The sequence below is a fragment of the Rhyacophila brunnea genome, unplaced genomic scaffold (assembly GCF_057557595.1).
Source record: "Rhyacophila brunnea isolate RB1 unplaced genomic scaffold, BYU_Rbru_1.0 scaffold_3, whole genome shotgun sequence".
Classification (NCBI taxonomy): Eukaryota; Metazoa; Arthropoda; class Insecta; order Trichoptera; family Rhyacophilidae; genus Rhyacophila; species Rhyacophila brunnea.
In genome coordinates this window covers 2,351,291-2,365,809 of record NW_028232965.1, presented here as the reverse complement: position 1 = coordinate 2,365,809, position 14,519 = coordinate 2,351,291, and the positions used below count along the sequence as shown (strand labels likewise).

General features: G+C 28.3%; 2 protein-coding genes across 7 annotated transcripts in view; both read left to right on the top strand.

The window, feature by feature from the left end:
• LOC147067746 (uncharacterized) overlaps nucleotides 1-9,116 on the top strand; it is a 54,929-nt gene extending 45,813 nt beyond the window's left edge. Inside the window, exon 4 of the mRNA XM_085953047.1 lies at nucleotides 8,354-9,116. Coding sequence (XP_085809173.1) covers nucleotides 8,354-8,357 — 4 coding nt within the window. The 3' untranslated portion in view covers nucleotides 8,358-9,116. The remainder of the gene's footprint in view (nucleotides 1-8,353) is intronic.
• The window catches only part of dnc (phosphodiesterase dunce), an 847,926-nt gene that overhangs the window by 445,989 nt on the left and 387,418 nt on the right, over nucleotides 1-14,519 (top strand). The gene's annotated exons all lie outside the window — the stretch shown is intronic.

Here is a 14,519-nt window from a genome sequence, read left to right as displayed (position 1 = left end):
CTTTGATGAACTACCTCCGTGACTGACAATGTGATTGAATTATTTTCCTTTTATGTGATTAGAGTGCTTGAATAATTTTACAAATTAATAACGTCACAACAACGTAAATTTTGGTATTAGTAAATGAAAATTCATCATGGTAAATAAGTCGAGATTCGAAAATAAATTCGTAGTACCATTGGATTGTTGATTTTTAGGATTAGGGGTTTGACCTACGATGATAATGTATATAAAAGCACACAACTTTTACAAAACACATCCTTGGCATTACGTTTGTAGGTATCTACTATGAAAATAAGTATATATTATATACAATTATATATCACTAGTTATTTTTCAAAACTGAACATGTCCACTACTTACTCCTCAGGGATATATGAACTTTTCAAATAAAAACACAGAGCGAAAACACGCATGCGACAAAAACCAAACTGTCTGATTGTATGATACTTGGTGACGTGACTCAATGCAGTCCCGCCATTAGCTGAAAGTGACATGTCTCAATTCGAATGTCAACAACGTTGGATGTATCCCTATTTGAATGTCAACCTACTTTTTGAAACCTCTTTTCAATATGAAATTGGTGCTATTTTTGAAAGTCAACAAAGTGTGTATGAGGTTATAGAATGATATTCCGATAATTACTCTTTTCGGCATATATGTGACATGTCCAGTTTTGAAAGTTAACCACTGATATATATATAAGACATATTGCCATTTTTATGTACGTATGGAGAAATTTTCTCATGCCTACCAATACTTTAACAATACAGTCTGTAACTGGTATTTGTACTAGGTATATTCATACTGTCAACTGAAGTTACTTAATTGAAATTTGATTTTTAAATCTCAAATTTTATTAATAATATTATAAATTCATTGAATAATGTAATATAAATAATTTTGGTCTGTAAATATAGCACATTTTTTTGATGTTTACAATGGTATAATATTATATAAAATGCGTGTTCCCTACTAAAGCCATTGTTGGCAAATTCATATATCACTTTTCAAAGAAGATTTAAATTCAAACATGGAATTAATAATATGTTAAACAAGTACCAGTCATCCATTATTTTAGCAACACAAAGAAATTTCTTTGGTTAGTAATATTAAATTTCGCAAAATTAGCTTTTAAGTAGATTGTAGAAATTTTTGTTTTAACACAAAAATTATCAAAGCTATTGAAATTCAATATTGTTAATATTGTACAGTGAATTGAATGCTCACGTAACATGTCAGCATATAATGTCGTGGGTCCTGGATTCGAACCCCAGCTATGGCAATAAAATTACATTATTGTTTATCAATATATGTGTGAGCCTACTAGACTGTAAACGTAGTAGCCAACGTAAAATGTTAATAAAACCTCCGTTCTGTGGAGGTCCATTTATTATGATCTTCTAAAAAAGTCTATCAAATTAATAGGTCATTCTAATATAAAACATATGTTACGTTCAGTATATCGTTAGCACAATTAAAAAAGTTTCTCATTTTCAAATAGTCTTTAAAAAATATAATGACGATGCTTCATAATGATATTTTTAATGCATTCAAAATTGCTTCCTCTTTATTACAAAAGTAATCCAAACATTTTCATGCTTTGTTCTATATTAAATAGACTGCTTTTTGCAACGTTATATGATACTGAATAAGTACCGGAAGCATTGGACGATTTTTGCGCACAATCTATCATTGGGTATACAAGTAGGTACCTATATAAAATCGATGAGACATTAATGGTGATGATTGTTGGAACATTATAAAAGCTTTAAGGGAAATTATATCGTAACGAAAAAGAAGTCACGAGGTAGAATATTTGTATTTTGACCGTTAAACATAGTAAAGTAACTTATAAAAATACATAAAAATATTCAACATAATGATTGATAAATAAATAATAAAATGTTGTGTATATTTGACACTAACATTAAATAAATACATTATGTATCAACGGCAGGCTGCTTACAATTGTATTGTATTCTACGAAAAAGTATGTATTTACTTTAATGTAAAAAAATTAAAACATTACCATAATAATTATTGATTTTATTTTTATTGATTAGGCGTACCAGCGTAGTATGTGTAATATACGAGTAGTATATTTCAATTATACATAGATTTAGATAGGTTTTGCCGAAAGATGAAACAGGCAAGAGCCATTCCCTTACATGAATAAGTGTAAATTTTGATAGAATTCTTATTACGTATATAATATTCTCTTGGTATTCACACAAAGCTAGTTAATACGACACGTCGTTCACTCAAATAGTGAAAGATTATCAAAGTATACATACGAAAATTATAAATTTAATTTATATTTATATAATAATATAATTATTGTAAGTACATTAAATTTAAAATGTTATAAAATTGATCTTAATATTTTTTATATATTTTTACGAACTTTAAAGTATTAATAATATTTAAGCCTACTTTCTTCAATCGCACGACAAAGAATTTTAAAATCTCTAATGGAGTTTGACAACTTACATGTTTCTAGATGTACAGCCATCGTCGGAATATTAAATGGATTTTTTTTTCGATTGAGTTCAAAGTGGTCTCAATATCGCAGACTTGAAACTTGATAATAATTTACAAAACTTAGTTTACAAATTAAGCTGTCGTTTACACTGTGTAATTCTATTAAAATAGTCTTAAAACGTTGTTTTTTTTGGTATAGTGATGGCTGGGCTACTAAATAATCCTCAAAACGATTTATCCTAAAACATTGTCATTGACTGAAAAATTAGATCATTATTGTAACAGAAGAATATTATGTGTTATATAGGTTTAAGTAATTTAACTGTAAAACATTTGTTTCTATTAAGTAATTTTATTTGCGTCAATAACTATTTCAGATTTCACCATCGTTTATAATGACTAAAAGTTAAAAAAACAGATCGGCTTAATATCATTTTTTTTAAATGTGATCTACTATTAATATTAAAATAGTTAACAGTATTGGTTTGCCAATATTTAGTAGTGATCTGACTCAGAATTATACTTTGATTTTAATTACATCTTTGATAAATCAGTTAAAATGAATATGTTGCCATTTATATTGTATGGTCAAAGTCGTCAACCTTATTCAATAAAATATTCAAATATAATATAGTATTTTCCTAATAGGTCGTCATTTTTTTAGTGCTTTCAATTATTTATGACGCAGTAATATCACATAAATACCCGTTCATTTAATAAAAATATTACAGTTTGAAATGAATTCATAAATATGTATTACTGTAACAGTATATATTATATGAATGGCACTTACTGTTGTATGTAAATAAAATGCTATTGGTTTTATCGTGAATTGCCTTAGAATTCAAATACAAATGCATCGCTGAATTTTTCAAAGTATTATATACTATTTACAATTTCTGCTTTTCGCACCACATTAAACTGGAATTCACTTATCTGTATTATTCAATTTACGAGATTGCCATGTCATGTGGCAAGTACTTGTAAAAACGTCGTTTATTGTGACTATGTTAATATGAACAATTATGTAAATTCTATACTTCCGTGATATATCATACGTCAACAACATTCCTAGGTATTTTAAAAGTATATTAAAGCACGCGTTGAACGGTTTTCATCATGTCGTCTCACACGTAAAAGGAAGTGGGACGATTTCGTTGGCTAGGACATGTTTGAAGGATAAGAGATATCCAACCACCCAAAAGGCTCTTCATCAATAGACCGGAAGTGAAAAAGAGCAAACTTCAAGTGAAAAGAGGAGAGTATATACATGTTTCGGATATAGCCAAGACCCACATTAGACTGTTGTGTTGATAATATATTCAAAATTATTATTATTATATAAAAATACAACGAAATCATTTTAAAACTTTGCTTATATTATTAGGTTATGTTTAGTTCAATTTTATTATTAAGTTTACAATAAAAGTGTGTTCTAATATTCAACGTTATTTTTATGTTTTTTTATGGAAATAAATACGTGAAAAATGCATTTAAAATCAGTATTTTCCTTCTCGAAATTTATATTTTGAAAATTCCACATATTTGTACCTACTCAATTGTTAAATTATATTTCAGTTTAAAATGTGTGTCATTTTTGTTATTACTGGATACTCCATTTTCAGTTTCATATTACATTTTATTTCACTACAGTATTTTAAAAGTGTGCCATATAAAATTTAAAAAAATACGCATTAATACTTTGGACGCTAAAGACGCACATGCGCGTAATGACCAGGCGGCCGATCGATGTAATTAACGTGCATTTTAAAGGTGCTAATTAAAAAATCATTATCTACTCAGCAGCGAATGCGTTAATAATATTTTTGCATATTTTTCCTTGTGATATGTATAATAGTGTATTTATAAGTTGATCATAAACCAACAACTAAACGGTTCATAAGTGGAAAAACCATACGTTTAAATTAATTATATTTCTAGAACACTATTAAGTTCATTGAGTTTACCTATAAAATTACCTGATTTCCCAATCATAATGAAAGATTATAATTTATTATTATTATTTTCAATAAGATGGATGTGTACATGCTGAGGATTGTAGATACTTAGAGTATTGTTCTGAAGATCTATTTGTTCCTCTAGCTGGTAATGCAATTGACGTAATTCTCCTATTTCAAATAATTAATCAATGTTGAATAATAGTGCTATCATGGCGATGTCTGTAATTATTGTGAACGGTATTGATTTTGAGCAACTTTGGGTGAATGGGTTTAAATATTTCACGTCGTAATTGGATGAAGTGCTTCATGAGTGATTGTTTTCCGAAAACCTTGGCGGAAGCCTTTGAGGAACTATTAACGTTTCACGTTTTCCTGAAGTAGTTCTGCAACTTTAAATACCAACTTGATGAAAGAGATTATAAATAACAGCAATCAACAGGTGAATATTAAATTAGGCAATAAATATTTCTGTTCCAGCAAAATTCAGAACACAATAAACATATATTTTTCATTTCTTCTTGATACTTTTGAATCAGATAAATGATGCTGTCGCAGTTTTAGGTACCTGGAAACTCGATACGTTGACGGGTGTGTAGGCCTTCTTTTAAAAAAATACTGATTGAAAACATTCAACATTTTTGGGTTTATGTTTTACTCTCAGAATATAAAAATGTGCATATTTTAAGACTTTGTTTATATTTAATGAGCAACAATCATATTTGCTTAATTAAAAACCCCGACTATGTATTATTTTAATTTATTATAAAATCATTATTTTATGTTTATTATTAATCATAGATAATAACACCATTATCCGTGTATAGTCTTCCGTTTCCACTAAACTTACTTCAGACAAACTTGATTAGTTTTTCGATCTATCGACCTTAAGACGGTACTTCAGTGAAACGGCAAATAATTTTCAACTATATGTGCAACGAAATTTTGGACTCGCTGGCAATCGGAGAGCAAACGTAGAGCTGTGAACACGTCAATTTGTTTCGTGATGGCAACGGGGGTATTAATTTCTAAATCGTGTAAATATGACTAAAAAACGTTACCCATTTACTTGAAAAAGAAAACATGTCAATGAATATATTATTATTGTTACTAATAGAACAATACACAGAATATTAAATGGACGCATGTTGGATTTATATGACAAATTATATTTCGTTAGGCACGCGTCATTTGCACAATCCGCGCATCGCCTAGCCACGATATTTTTAGACCATGCCTCAACTGAGGTATAGCCTTAAGACGGAACCTTGGCCGCTTATCATTTGCTGGGTAGCATAATATTATTAACATTTATTCAATAGTGTTTCAGTCATCCAGAGATATGTATATTAACCACAATAATGGATTATATTCTATAAACCAAGCACACTTTAGTCTAAGTTTAATAATACCCATTTTAAAAACTATATAAATTGAACCTTGATTAAAAGTAAAACGAAGCCAATTGATTTTTTCCCATTCAATTGAAAGTCATTTTTAAGATCCAATTCTCTTTGTAGGCTTTATTGTTGTACAAAGAAAGAGAAGTTTTTGTCGAAAAATATCCTTCCAGGTTGGTTCTCAAAAGTTTGATTACTTTTTATTGATAAAGTTTCTTAAATTTGTCTCAACAGCTATTTTAGTTCGCTGGTTTTATGTCTTTCAACAAAATACCCAAAATGTGGAAGTTATTTGTTTTATTATCCAGGTGTATCGGTACAAGAGGAAAATTTCTGACGTTTTTGTTTATTCAGCATATTATTACTTCATGATAATATTACATTCCATTCTGATGAAACATTTACTTACTGTAAAGTTAAAAAATACACGACTAAATAAATAGATAATATTATTTCAATTTGGTATTGGAGTGCGAATGATAATGACACAGCAGTCAAAATAGTACAGAAATCTTTATCATCGTTAATACTTATATATAATATACTATATAGTATTATTGAAGAATAATTAGTTTGATTTGGGTAGTGCTAATTTATCGATGTGAAGCTACTCAAAATAAATAATAAATAACCAATTTGGTTATTCAACAAAATATATTTTATTTCAAATTTCGTTTGTTAATATAATATTCAAATAAAGTCAGTTATTTGTATTTCACTATATCTAGTAATTATAACCCTGTGTATGCATAACCCAGCGACTGTGATGGATAAATTCGTAGGATTCGAAATCCAGATATGAAAAATTCACTTTTTCATTATTAAAGTGTGTTTGAACCCTGACCATATACTTAATAGGACAAGTGGTTAACATACATTCTCATAAGAAACAGTTTCCTTGTAGAGCCAGTAAAAACAAAAAATGTATAACGCAAATTATTATGTATACAATTATAAATATTAAATATATTTATTTAAAAACTGGTACTCTTAATGTACAAATTGTTTTCACAAAGTTACAACAAAATTAAAAGTCATGTCAAAATAAAATTCAAATTTTCATGTAAAATAATGTTGTATGTATGTGAAAAGCTCGAGATTTTTTATGAGACTTTTTGAGATAAACAAGATCATCTTTTGCCATTTGAAGACTCTGGGGACAGGTAAGATCTATTCTGTCGCTCATTGGTTATGCAATTCCCTGGGGAAGTTTGAGTGTTTTCAGAGTAAAGTAGTCAGCTTTTTGAGACTAAAGTAACTTAATGAATATATAAGAAAGATCCGGGTTTGATATATTACAATAATAAAGTTGTAATTTAAAGCCACTGTGCAATTTAATAATTAGTAGTCTAATATTTATACAGTATTAAGTAATGTATATTAATTTAACATTATTTATTTTCAGTTATACTGTTTAACAAATACCAAATGTTTTATGTTAAACCGAAATATATGCAGTACCTACCATTTTATTTGTATAGTTATAAATTTAATAACTATAATCTTTTTATTCAGACGTCTTAGAGTATATATATTCTTTGTTTTATGACTGTTTACAGAGATATTATATGATAATTGATAATACATGATATTTTTAATTAAAATTAATATTTATGTGATGGTTCGAATAACAAATGGACACGAATGACAACTATAATTAAAATAGTTTTTAGATATATCTATACAGTTTATTGTGTTATTACGAATATATAGGTTTAAAACAACGTGTTTTAAAGTACCTAATCAAAATTAAAAAATAGTTCTACTTGATGACCATGATAATAATATTATGTATATATCATCACCTCAATACTCCAACTAGAAAACTCTTATTTGGTCATTGTTGGGAAAATTATATCTAAACTTTACTTGATTAACATAAATCTAGGCTACCTAGTATTATTATTTAAAATAAAAATGGAAAATTGTGCTTGTCTCATTGGGAATAATTAAATAATGTTCAATTGTATGAAAAAATATTGTCGATATTATATTATTTTATTTATTTAATGCATTCATGGTATTAAAATTATCTAATATTTTCAATCACAAAATTAATACAGTTCCCATTAACTTCTGACTTACCTAGTTTTATCATTTTGTAGAGAAGGAAATGTAAAATCATATTCAATATCTGTCTCAAGAACAGTGAAAATTAAGTTATCTAGTTGTAGTATTGAGGTGAAGATATATATTATATTATATATCTCGGAAAAGTCAGGCCGCTTGACTGTAGTACCGGAGATTGGTTATGTATATTTTGTGAATATGCAGTAGGGAAATACTGTTAGGTAAAATGTTTACTCTAGAGATTTTAACGTTTATTTTCAGTTCCTACCTAGAAATTATGTGTAATCTACGTAATTAAGTAAATAGTTTAAAGTTTAAAATGATGTTAGATAAATAGTTTACTGATAATAATTGCATTTTGGAAGATAGTTTGGCAAGTTCTAATCCACAAGTTTAAAAATGATAAAATATGCTAATTGTGTTTTTTTTCTTTCTTTTCAGGTGAGTACAAAGCAATCCAAGTCATGACGCAGCTGGCTGTGTATCTCGTGAAGACAGGTTTATTTTTAGTTCAAATTTAGTTAATCGCAAAATTATGCTCTCTGCTCTACGATCAGTATTATTATTAAAATTGTATTATATGGTAATGTCATTTTCTGTCGACAATTCAGTGTTTGCATTTATTTTAAACAATTCCCTAGTCATTAATTTAATTACGTAAGTGATCTTCATTAATTATATTTGTTTTGTTTTCGTTTGATGTATCGAACCTATTGATATTTTTTTTTAAATTGTTTTGTTTACTTTTTGTTCAAGTTCATTTATTCTAAGATTTATCAGTTTATGTAAAGATATATATTATTATTTGTAAGTAATAAAATCTTTATTTAAAATACTTTTATTCATACTAACATGAAAACCAAAAAATATTTTAATAATCTTTAGAATCAATTTTATATAAAAAAAATCTCTCCGTCGATATAATTAATTCACTGGTAGTATGTTAACTGTCATATTTGACTCAATCATAATTAAAAAAATGGTTGAAAAACAATTTTAAATCATCGTTATTGTGTAATTAATTATAACATAGTCTATTTATTTAAGTATACAAACAATGGTTTTATAATTTAGCCATTTTCACTTATTTTTCAAAAATAATTATTAACTTTATTTGATTTAGAAGTTATAACTTTTGACTCATGATAATCTGAAAACAAGACTAACCTACTTATTTTCGATTGGTACAGACTTCCAAACTTTCATAAAATCAACATTTAACTTTAAAATCTAAGCAGCCTATGAAATTGACAACACATCAATAAGAGCATCAACTTCAATAGCAAGAAAAATACATCACAGATACACCCAGACTTGAGAGAGTTATATTCACATATTATTATGTATTGTAACATCACCGAGAAACAATCCTTCAACCATTGGTAACATATGTCAGTACTTTACGCATTCGACTTCGATAATTCTGTTTTTTTTTAAATTATATTATTGTTGGTAATTCTTTTAAGTAGGTTCTTTGGATAACTATTTATTGTCGTTAATCTCCTTAATGAATAATTTTGATTAAGTACCAAAAAATAATGCTACGGATTTAAACCTCGAATAGAATCATAAAAATGCTTATGACAATTTTTTTTTTAAATTAAATAATATACAAAATATATAATGGACAATATGTATTCAAACATGTCGTGATAATAATGCAATAATTGATAACTTAACAAGCAAAAGTTATCTTATTGTTTGGATTTTTTTTTCCAGTTATTGATAGGTATTGAAAACTGTTTCTGTCTAAAACCATCTACATAAGAACGATCGCACTATAAGTTAATTAAAGTTACAACTCAAAACATAAAACATTTAATTTCGATATATATTATTATGTCAAAGTCATAGTGTATTATTTGAAATCTATCTGCTTTTCCTCTTGCAGAGACGATAATTTTTATTTTATTTGTTTTATACTTTTTTTTACTTAAAAATATGTCACGTTGGCATAAACATTTTTAGTGTCCTAAATATATCTCACACTATCATCAATCTCCATTTTAAGATTTTACATAATAATACAACCAAATAAAATGTATATCAAACTCTCTGCGTCATTATCATGGGCATGGAGTAAGGTAGATAACTTAGACATAATATTCAGACCGAGACTAAACGTTTGGTGTTTGGAATGTTGGCTTTAGTTATAATTTGGTCATTCTGATAATAGATTCGAAGTAAGAAAAAACATCAACGTTACCATCAGTAACTTTAATTCCAAACCATCATAATAGAATTATAATATAACCATAATCACTAGTTTAATAATTAATAGTAAAAGATGCAAAAACATGCACTAGGGAAATCCTTACTCTACCATGATACGATACTATATTTTTATATTACCAAGAGAAAGATCTATTACATAAAATATATAATGCATACATATTTTTATTGAATCTACATATTGTCGTAGGACATAGACAAAGGTTTTCATAACAGCCGCTGACTTCACTCCTCTTTCCTGATATTCGAAAATTCTTCAACGTAAAAGGGTTATTCCTTTACAGAATGTCACGCAAGCTTTCGAGATAAGTTTGTTTGAACACCTGTCAGAAGCATTCGTTGAACTTGGCTTGAAAATAAGATCCATTCGGAAGGAAAATGCATTTATAACCGATCATTATATCGTCGGAGGAATTTACTCAGGATTCATGTAAGCAGGAAAAGGGTAAATATGATTCACCGTCTGCATTTTAAAGACCATCATTATATTTTAGAAACTATAACATTAATAAAAAATACTAAATGGTTTAAATACAAAACAATAATTATACTATTACTATTGTCTGCATTATCGCAGAACCCCAGCGTAGTTTCTGGTTTCCTCAAAAGCTCTATCTACTTATTCGCATATATCTCATGGCCTCATAAGAGGGGGGCTGATAGGGCTCTAGTCTGGAGGCCCGGGCTTTGGGAGGGGGGGGCGACGTGGCAGGTCGGCCTGATAATTAAGATAAACACATATCACAAATTTGCCCTTATGGGGAAAAAAGTTACCTCCGGTGTATTTTGTAGAGTCTTAACATTTTAAAATGCTTAGTTATGTGATGCAATTTTTGATTACTGTGTGTCGATATTCGACAACTCCGTAATTCAAATAAATTTATTCAACAATACAACAAAAAATCGCTAAAAATACACCGAATACCCTAAATTTTACCTGAAATAACATTTAGAAAACGATTCTGTAAAAAAAGTGCAACTGCCTTTAACCCTAGCGGTGGGTATGGGGACCGCCAAAGATCCTGGCCTGGGGGTCCGCTTCAAGATCAAGATGTGGGAGCCATGTTGGTACCACGTGTATACAGCATAATTAGTAAATCAATTTTGCCATTTTTTGAACTCTTCTACCTCCTATTGCGTGACCTAATAATACATACTCTCTTTTTCGGTTTATTATCTCTCATGTAGTTCATATAATCTAACCAGCATAATCTCTCAATCTTAATTGACGCTGCAATTTATGTACAGGCCGATATCAGCATTATATCTGCTCACTCATTTGTTACCGTTCCTGATTTTTTTTCAAATAGGTTGAATGCTTGATCATTTTACACAGTTAATCTCCAAGTTTACGAGATGTAGATTTTACAAATGTCTTTAAATGCATGATTTTAGATAAGCGAGATTGTAGTTTTATCAAAGTAGTATTTGATCAATGATATATTTATATATCACATGTGCCGTTCATATGAAAATTGTTAAACTTATTTCTACTTTTAAATTCTTGGAGGCATTTTCTTATGAATTTTTTAAAACTTTTCTTTTTCATTTACATCCGCGTTTTCATCCAATTTTCTATATCCCTCAGAAAAACCCTGATATAATATTTAAGTATTTTGATTTGCGTCTAAAAAGTATCAAAACATACAAAATTCCCTGCATCAAAAAAAATTTGAATATAATATTTAGTATATTTCGAAGGGAAGCAGGAAAATGAAAATACTTTGATGCCTGAAAAAACGTAGGTACTCTTTTTAATGAGCTGTTTTTTCTGAATAAATTTATAAAATATTTTACATACTACAAAATAGAGAAAATGTGGACAGAAGATCAGTTGTATATTGTGTTACAAATAAATCCAACGGTGTTATGTCATGTGTGTAAAATATCACCATCATCACCATCGCCATCAGCTGAGGTCAATCCATTGCTGGATGAAGACCTCCCCTAGCCCTCTCTACTCTTCTATAATAAATTTACATATACCGCAATAATTTATGAGTTCGTCTATTCAGACAGTTTTAGGACGTCCATGCGCCGTTTAATGTCCCTTGGGTACCACTGTATAACGGCATTTCTCCAGCGATTATCCACTCGTAAAGAAACATGTCTAGGCTATAACCATTTCATCTGCTTAGCGACCTCTATCATATTGCGTACTCTTGATCTAAAATGTGTACCTATGCACTTATTCTACAACGATATTACTATCGTCCTAGTATAAAAGTATTAGCAATATTAGCATTATACAATACTGTTTCATTTCAAGTTTAATACAAATTGGGTTCGATTCTTAGTAAGTATTATTACTTATTAAGTTATAATGACACATTTTAAAAATAATTATTTACTTAATTCATTATATACTCATGCTCCAGCACCTGAGCATAAGGCGAGCATAAGGTCTCGCTATTGTCATTTGTACAAAACAACTTTATGTGCCTTGTGAGTGTTGCGCGTTCATTGACATGCAGTGCAGAGAGTGAGAGAGGATTGATCACAGCATGAGCCTCGATGAATCGCAATCTCAGATAATATCCCGAGCACATATTCTAGCCACATGAAGCACTTCTTCTTGAAAAAAATCTGATGTGTTCGTAACGGGGCCAAAATAATATGCATTGTTATACTTAGGCAAAGAAAACAAACAAATTTCCATTCTCATGAAAATTATTGATTGACTAGCATCACGGTTCATTAAAATTGTTACATATTGTTGTAAGATAGTGATAAAAATAAAATTAAATCCTCTTATTTTTAAAATTATTGTATAAATGTTAATTTAAATATTATATTATATATTCAACATATTTTAGAAATAAATTTTTAGTATCATCATAGTATCATTATCAAGTATCAAATTAAGTTTTGACTGCTAAGTTTTTGTACACTACGATTTACGCCACAATTATTGTGGTGTTTCAGTAAGTATTTTTTTATTCATTACCTGTATGGACATTTTATTTTATCCCAAGAATACTAGACTAGTAATTAAATCGACAATTGCTTGATAAAATTCAATACAAAATAATATTATAAATATAAATAAAAATATAATGTCACTGTACAGGATAAATGTTGTAATCCTCATTTTTCACAAAAGCGATATTTTTATGGAAATGGACTTACACAAACTGGCCAAGTATCATAAATACCAAAAAAATATTTCATATCACAATAATTCAAAACTATTTTTAAGCATTTGCACTTTGACAAAAAATATTCCACCCAAATTCTGTAACCTTCTAAACGTAAGCTACTGGTGTGTCAAAAAAATAAAATTCTCAATTTTTAATAAAATAAGATAAATAAAATAATAAATAAATAATATATAAAACAATAAATAAATCCAATGCCCGCATTTTTTCCCCAGTTTCTGAACAATTTGATATTTGAGGGTTACGATAATAAATTGGCTTGGTGACGATATAAAATTCTACCGATTGGTTAATGAGTCGATACTAAACGAACCTTCTGAATTGAATATAATTATTATTATTTTGAAAAACTCGAGCTATAGAATAGAAAATGTGTGATGTACATCATAAGATGAATCTTTTGGAAAATGATATGTGCATATCGTGTATACACTTCTAAATACCATCAGCTGAAAATACAGTTCACTTAAGCTGGTCAAAGAGAATTTATAAAACGACCTTACACGGAGCTTATCGAATATTATTTATGCTTCAACATTCTTAAGGAGTATCTACATACAGTATTACGCCATGAAAAATTCCTACGTTGGCATATTATATCACACGAATATTACATTTTTCTTGCGTATCAAAGAAGCTGAAAGTTTTTAACAAAAAAAGAAATACTATATAATATAATACAATTGTCTAATTGTTGTTGATTTAAATACGGATTAAATTAAATATTATGTGACACTGCATAATTTGACATATTTATTAATCCATAATCATACCCAATAAGAAGATAATCTCAGAAACATACAAACTAGATAAATCGATCGAGTATTATTTGAAATCATAACTTGCGTTTTATGTGAGTATTCTCAACGAACTAAGTTATCAAGTTAGATTTCCTTTAAATGAATATTTCTTATTAAAATGTTTAAAAATCGTCAAAAAAATGAGAAAGCACTAACTACCTTTGAAATTTAAATCAAGGTGTATATATAATATTACTAACAACCAAAGTTGCTATAAGAGAAATCCAAAGTTTAGTGATGACATCATTTCGATTGCTAATGATCATTATTATGTTTTTTTTTATTCAAGATTGAATTATTTATACTAAAATTTTATAATTCTTTTAATGGAAAATATAAAAATTCCAAAGAAAACAGAAAGCTCAGTAGCTTTAAAAAGTAAAAAACAATGGATGAAGCCCAAAGAAAGCCTGTTAA